The 11,352-nt window shown below is 29.0% G+C and overlaps 1 protein-coding gene across 1 annotated transcript; it reads left to right on the top strand.

Annotated features, from left to right (window-relative positions):
• The first annotated feature begins 4,940 nt into the window (after nt 1-4,940).
• On the top strand, nt 4,941-6,929 carry LOC21389319 (UDP-glycosyltransferase 76F1). Its single transcript, XM_010107803.2, has 2 exons — nt 4,941-5,457; nt 5,860-6,929. Exons 1-2 carry the CDS (start codon nt 4,980-4,982, stop codon nt 6,771-6,773), a joined length of 1,392 nt encoding a protein of 463 aa, XP_010106105.1. The 5' UTR covers nt 4,941-4,979; the 3' UTR covers nt 6,774-6,929.
• Nucleotides 6,930-11,352: the final 4,423 nt, after the last annotated feature.

The following is an 11,352-nucleotide window of genomic DNA, read 5'->3' as shown; positions in this document are numbered from 1 at the left end:
GCTGGTGATTTCTAACAACCCAAGCTATAGTGCATGCTTCATAGAAGAAAAATGTAGATCGGAAAGAGAGAGAAAAAGATATGGAGAGAGAGAGTTTGTCGGCGATACGAGTGATGTCGCCGATCTCTTTGATCTCCACGGCGGCGAATGGTTAGCGACAGGAGCAGAAAGAGAAGAGAAGGAGAGAGACAAGAGAGAGGGCTGGGGGGAATAAATTGCTTAGATCTAGAGTGGTTCCGGAAGTTAGTTATTGGAAGATTACAGAATTAGCTTCTTGTTTTTTTTTTTAATTTCAACCATTTTTTTTTACAAATTTAAAAGGTGTTGACATTAGGATCCTTATTGCTTTTAGATGTTGCTTTTAGTTTTTTTAGTTTTTTTATTATTTTATTATTTTATTATTTTATTATTTTTAAGAAGCTACAAATTAGGTTATTTAGTAAGTCTTGTTTTTGTCTAATAGCTTTTAAAAATTATTGTCAAATAATAAATTTTGAGAAACATGTTATGAGTTGTTTTTGCATAAATACTTTTATTAAATTTATTAAAATAACTTTAATAATAAATCTTAATTCTCTATCAATCCATTTGTCTTTCATACTAAATTAAAAAAATATAAATTCTTAAATATTTATTTAAAAACTAAAAATATTTATCGTTAGATTTTACAAAAATATTTTTTATACTTATCAAAATGTTTAAAAGTAACAACGACAAATAACAAATTTAATGATTTATATTTTAGAAATATTTTAAATAATAAATCAAAAGTCATATATTTTTTTAGTCTTTTTAGTGTAAAAATATTATGAATATTGATCTTAAAAATAATAATGAAATTAACAATAATCTAAATTTAACAATTTGATCACATAAATAAGTATTGAATATTGAAAATATTTAAACAATTTATAAAGTAGCAAAATTTAATTAAAAAACATAATTGAAAAAATAGCCAACGAGATAAGAAAATATGATAACAAATCATGATTCACACTAAAATACACATTCAAGAGGAGGAGAGGAAAAAGCTATGACTTCCATCTAACTGAAAAACGAATACATAGAAAAACCTAAATCTCCACCTTCCACACCATACACAATAAACAAAACGACAAAAACATATGGACAAAGAAGCGACAATTACATAAAACGCAACATAAATACAGACGGTAGAAAGGTCAAAGACGACAACTACATTAATAACGACACGAAAGTGAAAAACGACAATAGCTCTAAGCAACAAGAAACTTTAAAGTGCTTTTTCCATTTTAGTGCCGTATTTTAACTTAAACATCACATCGCTACCATGTTATTTGAAAAACATTAATGGACCAATACATCTGCAGTCAATTAACTCCAAATTTTTCAAGCAAAAAAAAAAAAAAAAAATAGTAATAATAACTCAAAATTTTTTTATAAATAAATTAACTCCGAATTAAATACATAACAGTAATCAAAACTAAAACTAAAAATAAAAGAAAAATTGAAGAAATTAGAATTCAAAATGAAAAAATGGCACAAATAATAGAACGATAAGAAAATTGGACCTGTTTAGTTCATAGATTTGAATACAAAAGCTTGAACATAAATTTAAAATTTGTGAGAGAAAATATTGTATTAAAAATGTTTAAACAGTTGTTCGAACTTATAAAACAAACGCATAATAAAACAACGAAAGTTTAAAGCCATAACATAGCTTAAAATAATGAAAAAAAGAGAGTAATTGGCACTAATGGCCCCTTAACTCTTTAGTAGGCGACACTTTAATCCCTCTTTTTTTAATTTTGACAAAACAATCCCTCAACTCTTTAAATATTGACAATTAATGGACTTCCGTCTAAATCTTTAAAAACCTGATAAAATCTCACATGTGCCAACCATGTGACCCATTTTCACGGTGTAATTACTAAAATGCCCATTTACATTCCTCTCTCTCCACTCCTTTTCGTTGGAGAGCATTGCCTATTTTGTTGGAGAGAAAACATTGTAGTAAAAATGTTTAAACAGTTGTTCGAACCTATAAAATAAATGCATAGTAAACACAATATAAAGCCTAAAGTTCTAACATGACTTAAAATATTGCCAAAAAATAAAGGGAGAAAGAGGAAAATAGGTCAAGACTTGAGATGAATTAAAAATAATAGGTCAATAGTTTACATAAGTTAATAAATAGGCCAAATTACTGTTTTTGTCCATAACTTGTCTGGTTATGAACCATAACTTGACAAGTTATTGACGGTTTTTGTCCATAACTTGTCTGACTATGAACCATAACTTGACAAGTTTGTCCATATCTTATCTGGTTATGAACCATAACTTGACAAGTTATGGCTTATTAATTTCTATAACTAAAAATTGACCTATATACTTTTTTAAACTTTTCATATTGGCCTATTTTCTACTATTTCTAAAAAATAAAAGGCAACGAAAGCCCAAACGAAAAGGATGACTACCTACTAAACAACCAGGAAAAAAGAGAAAATTTGCAGTGGATGGTCTTTTTTAAAGTCTATTTTAAGTAGATATCTTAGGGTGCGTTGTTTTGCATGAATTGAGTTAGAGTAAGTTAAGTTATTTTTGCTAATAAGTAGATATCTCACTTTATTAAAAAAAAAAAAATAGATATCTTAGTTTTAAAAAATTAAAAAACATCCTTTTTTTTTATATAAATTGATGTTTTTATAAATTATTCATTGAACCTTTTTTCAATAAATTGATTTTTATAAATTATTCATTGATCTTGGCTAATTATTGACTAATCACTCGGTAGTTTACTGTGTATGTTTAAGCTATTAATTAATTTCTATGACATAAATGATTGATTCTTATTTTAAAAAATTAATTTTTAATTTTATAAAGCTAGAGATATTGACTAAAAATATGTTTTGAGAAGGTCATTTTTACGCTTATCCTTAAACACACGAAAGAAATTTTAAAACGACGGAACTCTTATAAATTCAAAGATTTTTTTTAAAAATATCTCCAATGGAATTAATTTAAAATAACAAATGAAAAAGGAGAACAACCAAGAAAAAAACTACAACAAAACCAATAAATAAGAAAAAACACGGAAAAACCATAGAAGAATTTCAAAGTAACAACTAACAACTTGAAAGTTAACCGTGTTATAGTAAAACATACTATTGATATCCTTTTTTTTATAATATTAAAACAGCACATCGACCTTTTTAAAAAATATCTTTTTGGTACTTGAAGTTGATTTTTGAGATGTAAAATGACCTTAGTACAATTCTATTTAATTAATCAAAAACTGATAGATCTAGAAAAAAAATAATGGGTTTTTTTTTGTTGTTGTTTTCTTTTAAATATTTTAATGTTTTAAAATATTTTCAATTTTTTTTAAAATATTGATTTCTATTTAATTGATAAGAAGAATAGTTTGGACATTATATCTCTTAAAAATTAGCTTCAGAGTACCGAGAAAATATTTTTAGAAATATCAAGGTACTATTTTAATATTATCAAAAACTCAAGATATTAAAAATATGTTTTGTTATAATACATGGTACTAAAATGATTTTATCCTTCATATTTTTTTAACTCCCAAATAGTGTGGAAACCATTTACATCCATCAATGTTTATTTAGATAAACAAAGTAACAGGTGTGAAACCTGGAAGAAATACACATACACACACATATAAGACTCCAGCGTTAAAAAAAAAAAAAAAAAGAAAGCTTCGTTAAGAGTCTCTATGCTAGCTATAAAATTAAATCCAAGCGTCCAAATAAAAATAAATTCAATCAACAAGCTTTCAAATTCAAAGCTAAATTCCAGCATCTCTCAATTTTATTGTTAAAACCACAGAATAATGTCTCGTTCCTCATTTTAATAGACAATTATGATCAGTGTAACTCTTTTGTCCTCTCAACACATTTTTTTATTAGTGATCTCATTGGAAAATCAACTTGTATTAATCCCGTGAGCAGCGGCAATAGGAGAGTGTGGAGGAGCTAGAATCAAGGCTGTACAGCAGACCAAACATGTGCACCTATGAAAAGAAATGGTTTTCTAATTTGAATCATCATATTATTGAGTAATTAGTATCACTAGAAGAGGGAATCCTAATATTTTTTGTTTTGTTTTTTGTTTTTTTTTGCGTGCCTTCTCAAATCTCGATAAGTAGCAGTTGCAAACATAATCTAGCCATATATCCACACCAAATTTTACCATAAAATATAGAGTTTGAATCTCCACGCCCAAATTAAAAAAGCAACAAAATCTCTATGAGTATTTCAAATGGTGTTTTGTGGGGCATTTAGATGAAACCTAGCAAAGAGTAATAATGCAACAAAAAGAAAAGATTGGGGGATTTAAATGCGAAGAGAAAAGGGCATATACTAAAATTTAGACCGTTTTCTTAGAGATGCTCTTAGGAAAATAAACTATTAGTGGGAAAAGCAGACAAATACCTCTCAAAATGCATGAGTCTTGAATTTTTATCATTTACAGTTGATTAATATCCTTTAGTCAAAGAATTATATTAGTTAAAATGATATTAATCAAGGGTAAAAGGTAAAAATCTTAAAACAATGTATTAAAATGGTGAGTTCACTATTTTTCTCACTATTTATTTAATATTTTTTATATTTAATTATCAGATATGTTTAAAAAATTATTTATTTCACATATTTTCTTATTTGATGTGATTTTGATCATTTTTAATAATTATAAATAGACACAACTAATATGAGATCCTACCGTAGAATAAAAGAGAGTTTTTTTAATAGGATTGGAAAAATTAATTACTGATAATTTTGTACTTTTTCAACTTTTGATTCTGCATGTTTATTTAATTTAATGTATTTTGATTAAATATAACGGTAAAAAATTAACCCTACTAGTTGACTGACCTATTGAAAAAAGGTCCCCTGATGAACAAGAAAAAGACTGGGTCTATCTCTCCAGTATCTAAACCAGAAAGGAAGGTCGTAAGGTGTAGTTGAGAGATCATAATGGAGCAAAGAAAAGGGCGTAGATTAGTACTCTTTCCACTACCCTTACAAGGCCATATAAACCCCACGCTTGATCTTGCTAACATTCTTCATTCCAAAGGCTTCTCTATCACTCTCATCCACACCAACTTCAACTCTCCCAACCCTTCAAACTACCCACACTTCACTTTCCACTTTATCCAAGATGGCCTATCGGAGAGTCAGGCCTCCACAAACGACGTCGTTTCTCTTCTCACACTTCTCAACATCAAGTGTGTTGAGCCCTTCAAGGAGTGTTTGAGAAAGTTGGTATCCGATAATGATGTTTCGGAGGAGCCTGTTTCTTGCTTGATCTCTGACGCTATATTTCACTTCACTCAAGCCGTTGCCGACAGCCTCAAACTTCCCAGGATCGTTTTAAGAACTGGGGGTGCCTCATCTTTTGTCGTTTTTGCTGCTTTTCCACTTCTAAGAGAAAAGGGTTACCTCCCCATACAAGGTTTGCTCTTTAGTATATCTATATATCTTACTCTTCTCAGCTTGTTAATAATTTGTTTCGCACGATTTAGGTAAGGGAAATTTGGTTTAGCTACGTCCTTAATATGCCCAACTCTTGACTTAAAAGATGATCTTGGTGGGATATATTGAAGGAATCCTTATTTACACATATTTAAGTTTTCCAAGTGTGAACAATTGGATCACTATCTGTTTGAAGTAATAGTTTCTGTTTTGGAGAATATTATTTGATAGTCGATCTCGTTAATCTAATATGATATAGATTCATAAGGCTAATATATGTTTTATAACATGTTATTATAGCAAGATTTCTTAATTAGTTCAAACTGTAATGATCGTTTGTAAACTAATTGTCGATTTCATTTTTTTTCCTCTTATAAATTAGCATCCAGATTAGAAAATCAAGTGGTGGAACTTCCACCACTCAAAGTCAAAGACCTTCCGGTGATCAACACTCACAACCCGAAGACACTTTATCAACTAGTGGACAACCTGGTCAATACAACAAAGGCCTCTTCAGGACTCATTTGGAACACTTTTGAGGACCTTGAACAATCTTCTCTGGCCTCAATAAGTCAACAGTTTTCTCTTCCAATCTTCCCAATAGGTCCATTTCATAAGCACAATCTAGTTTGTACCTCTCCTAAAAGTAGCTTGTTAGCGGAAGACCAAACCTCAATTTCCTGGCTCAATACTCAACCACTAAAATCTGTCATCTATGTGAGCTTTGGTAGCCTTGCGGCAACAAGTGTGAGAGATTTTTTGGAGATAGCTTGGGGCCTTGCCAATAGTGAGCACCCCTTCTTGTGGGTGGTCCGACCCGGTTCGGTCCTCAGATCGGAGTGGCTCGAGGCGTTGCCAAGTGGGTTCCTAGAGAACTTGAGTGGGCGTGGCCACATAGTGAAATGGGCCCCCCAACAAAAAGTTTTGGCTCACCAAGCCGTTGGAGCATTTTGGACTCACAATGGATGGAATTCAACATTGGAGAGCATTTGTGAGGGAGTGCCAATGATTTGTCTGCCTTGTTTCTCTGACCAAAAGGTGAATGCAAGATATGTGAGCCAAGTTTGGAAGGTTGGTTTGCAGTTGGAAAATGGATTGGAAAGAGGAGCGATAGAGAAGACAATTACGGAACTTATGAGGGAAAAAGAAGGAGATGAGATTAGAGGCAGAGTTTCTAAGTTACAAGAGATGGCTAACAATTGCTTGGAAAAGGGTGGTACTTCTTACGAATCTTTGGAAAGCTTGATAAGCCACATTTTTTCGTTGGAATCATTTACTTTTTCAAGTTCAGCGTAAGTGGCGATTGTATTTAATCTTCATGCTTTAGTTGAGTCATTTAAGGTACCAATAAGTAAGCCTTGGCTATGGAGTTTTACAAAGGAAAAACAAATTTCTAAATTTTATCCGGATATGGATGAATTAATTATAACTGAAATGGTCCCTATTCTTGTATTCAAGGTAATTAGTTGATGTTATCAATCTATGTGAAAACATTCGAAATTGGTCCCCGTTCTTGCTATACATATGGTCCATAAGTTAGGTGAAAAAATCAATACTTGCATATGGAAAGTACTAGCAAGTGGTTTGCATTATCTCCAAAAAAAAAAAAAAAAAAAAAAGAAGAAGAAGATTTGCTTCACCTTTCATGGGGCGGCTATTAATTGGCCTTGTACGAAGGACCTTTGCTTAAAGTCACTACACTTCCATATTGCACACACATAATTTCTGTCTACTTGTATTAAGAGGGTAACTGGAACATAAGAAACAAGTTAAAATGTTTGAAGATCGTACATAAAGATGCTAATTGATTACAATATAACTAGGGAAAAATTTAATTTGGTGTTCTTTTATTTTATTTTTATTTTAAAATCACTTTGGTATCTTGTGACTTTTTTTGAAGGTGAAGTGAAGTTTATTAATAAAAAATAGCTATATCGACACTTATAAAAGAATCAATACAACTAGGATATTCTTGTAATTAAAATCGATCTTCATTCAAAGAGAAAGAAAACTTCACTTATCTTTAGGCAGCTTCATTATTGACACGAGAAATATAACTACAAATACCACCATTAGCATCATTTATCAAGATCTTGATGAAATTCAGCAAAAGAATAGCAATCATTCGCCGCTCTCATTGCATTGACTGAGTCGCTTTATATCAAAGAGACATGAAGACAAGAAGGAATTCTGCATTGTCCACGCCTTCTTTTCCTTTTTTATTAATTCTTCAACATTTTGTTAGTCCACGTAATGAAGGATGGAAACATGAGTAAAGGTAATTTATTGACGGACAATTTTTAAAAATACCTCTTGAAAAAAAGCATTTTTTATTTATTTATACATCTTAATATTATACTATATATTTTATCTTTTAGATTAGAACTAATTAAGGAGTAGAGTTTTTTTTTTTTAAAGGGGTACTTTTAATAAGTCATATATTTAAAGAGGTAAAATCTGTAATTTTCTTTTTACACTAATTTGTGATAGATTAATGAAAATGCAAGAAATTTTCTTTAGATTAATGAAAATGAAAGGAATTTTCTTAAGACAGAGAAGGAATCGGAAAAGAAAAGATAGAAATAACATACACTTCGTGTAGTAGGAAGATCACTACAAAGAGAATAAAATATATTTGGCATATGATAAAGAAAGAGAGAATTTTTCTGGTGTTCTCTTTTTTTTTAGTAACACGTGTTTTCTGTTTATTAGTCGTCGGATTTGTACTACTTTTATAATATGATTTAATTTTTTATCAAATTTAATGTTGATCTGATGGCTGATAAGTAAGGAACGCTGATGTTCTCAAAATATAAGAAACACCAAAGAAAGTTCCAAACAAAGAAAATGAATTTACTATTTTATTGTCGTACACAATTTCATATTTTCCACCCGAGCTTAGGTTTTTGTGGAGATGTGCCTCCCAAAGTTTTAAAAGTTATTTTCTTTAGGCCAAATTTTATCTATTTCGCCGAGCTTTTGGTTCTTATAACAATGTACTTTTGAAGTTTAAAACGTAATGTATGGGCCTGTTTAGCTTTGTTTTTGGAGACTATTTTTAGCTTTTTTTAAGAAGCTACAACAGATAAAGATGTTTGGCAAAACTTACTTTTTGTCCAGCCGCTTCTAAAAGTTATTGCCCCACAATAGAATTTGAGAAGCAAGTTAAGGGTTGCTTTTCCACAGCAGCTTCTGCTGTCATTGTCTAAATTTACAAAAATGACCATAATAATAAAACTTAATTCTTAATTTGCTCATTTTATTTCTTCCAAATCAAATTAAAGAGTATATTTTATTTTAAATGTTTATTCAAAAATTAAAAATCTCAAATAAATATCTTGTGCTAAATTTTAATAATATATTTTTATTATAATTTTACAAGTTTGAAAAATAATTTACCTTCAATTCTTTACGTTATTTAATTTCTTTATAGATATATAATTTATCTCCTTGAATAAAACTAATTTATTTTTTATAGATATTTTAATTAATAAACTGAAAATTAAAATTTTTTAGTATATTGGTGTATAAATATTATGAATATTGACTATAAAAGTAAAAATTAAACTAATTATAAATATATGTTAAAATATGTCTATTTTATTCATTATTTATCTTCACAACAATTTTATACATAGTTCACTAAACATCTAAATTTCTACTTTTGGTATTCAAACCAACTTTGAAAAAAAATTTACCAAACACCTACATATTTCTGGTTACAGCAACTTCTGACTAACGACACAGCAACAAGATAAATTTTCAACAGCATAGCAATGCCAAACTGACCCTATGTTTCCTTCTCTCTAACTATGAAATTGTAATGATCAATAAAACTATGAAATTGTAATGATCAACAAAACTATGAAATGGTACAAAAATTACTCAAAGGAGAAGATTTTAAAACTATTTGAAATAAATAGCAGTTTATGTGGTAAATGAATCATTCCCTGCGTAAATGATTCATCTACGACCAGTAAAAATATTTTTTTTACGTAAAATTTATTTTTACGACTGATAAAAAGAATTTTTTCTACATAAATAAAGATTTTAAAGATTTTTTACAACATAAGTTTTTTTAATTCATTTATTACGTAATTACTATTTACTTTAAATAGTTTTAAAATATTCTATTTACTTAATTTAGTTTCAAAAATTTACTATTTAGTATAATTTCTCATCACTCTGTTAATTTTGTAGAAAAAATTACCCCATGCAGCCACGGATCTATGAGGGGACTATGATTGGAGACAGTACCCCCCACTCTCTTTTTTAAAACTGCTAATTTAACTTATTCATTTGCTTAGTTTTTTTTAATATGTGACTAAAATACTTTAGTTTTCAAATGTGCCCTTTCTTGAATATTTTGTAATCTATCCCATCAGTTTAAGCTACTTAATTTCCTTTCTTTAATAGTTTTCTACTTATATAATTTTTTTGTTCTTATATTTAGAAAATTTCATTTCCCTCTTTTCATATATTAGTTGAAGCCACGTGCTATGCACGTGGGGATAATTTTATAAGTTCCACTCTTATATTAAGTTTTGATTATTGTTTTTCTACTTTTTTTTTATTACCGAAATCTTAGTTATTAATTAATACACAACTAATGCAAAGAAATCACTTCACCAGGACAATTAGGGAAAAATATTTATGAGGATCACATTTAAAGGAAAGAAATAAATAAGAATGCATAATGGGGGAAAATGACAAGATTAAATAAGGGCGAGTGAAAAAAACAAAAAATGAGAGACCAACTAAGCAAATAAAAAGGGGAAGGTGGACCTAAAAAACAAGAGGAAGAAAAATATAAAAAATAAAAAAAAGAAACATAAAAAAAGAAGAATGCATAATGGTGAAAAACAATGATAAAATGAATGAGGGTGAGAGAAAAATAAAAATAAGAGACTAAAGGAGGATCCCAAAAAAATAAAAGGAAGAAAAGCAAAAGAAAAAAAAAAGAAACATAGGTATAGTGGTGAAAAAAATGATAAGATTAAATAAAGGGTGAGGAAAAAAATAAGGGACTAAAAAAGTAAAGAAAAAAGGAGGATCCAAAAACAACAAAAAGAAAAAGAAAAAAAAATTAAAATGATGGACTAAAATGATAATAAGATTAAATAAAGGTGAGTGAAAAAACAATAGAAAGTTGTAGAAAAATGAGGAGGAAAAAAAAAAGAAGGCGGAAAAGATGTCAATGACTGAAAATTAATGTGGAAAAGTAAAAGAAGGCCAAAAAAAAAAAAAAAAAAACCACACACACAGGGACACAGAGGAGATCAGTTAAAAAGGGATTCTTTTTTATATATTTGTTGATGATTATTTATTAGGTCTACGTAAAAAAATGTATTCAAAATTTTAAAAATTTAGGTAGAGATGTAAATGAAAAAAATTATTTCAATAGGACAGTTAGAAAAAAAAAATTTGTGAGGATCATATTTGAAAGAAGGGAAAAGAAATAAGAATATAATAAGAAAAAAAAGATAAAATTATATAAGGAGAGAAACAAATAAAAAAAGGAAAGAAGAAAGACTCACAATTGTTATAAAAAATAAAAATAAAAAAAAACTTAGACGAAATGTTTCGTTCCAGTCACTAAGGGGCGAAATGTTTAAGGACGAAACTTCAAGCGCCGACAGCTTTTATATATTGTAAGGTTAAGGATAAGGATTATTGGTGAGTCTCAAGATGCTTCCTAAAATCATGTAGTCCGCTGGAGGTAAGTAATGGAATTCTATTTTTCATTTCTGCCTACTAACACATGGAATTTGTTTTAATTTCTTATGGTGCTTATGTTAATTAATTCTTCATCTTTTTCGACTATATAATAAAAGTCTCTTAAAGTAGGCAGGTGTTATAGAAGTTTTTTTTGCTT

Source organism: Morus notabilis, unplaced genomic scaffold (assembly GCF_000414095.1).
Source record: "Morus notabilis unplaced genomic scaffold, ASM41409v2 Scaffold1622, whole genome shotgun sequence".
Classification (NCBI taxonomy): domain Eukaryota; kingdom Viridiplantae; phylum Streptophyta; class Magnoliopsida; order Rosales; family Moraceae; genus Morus; species Morus notabilis.
This window is presented reverse-complemented; position numbering and strand designations above follow the sequence as displayed.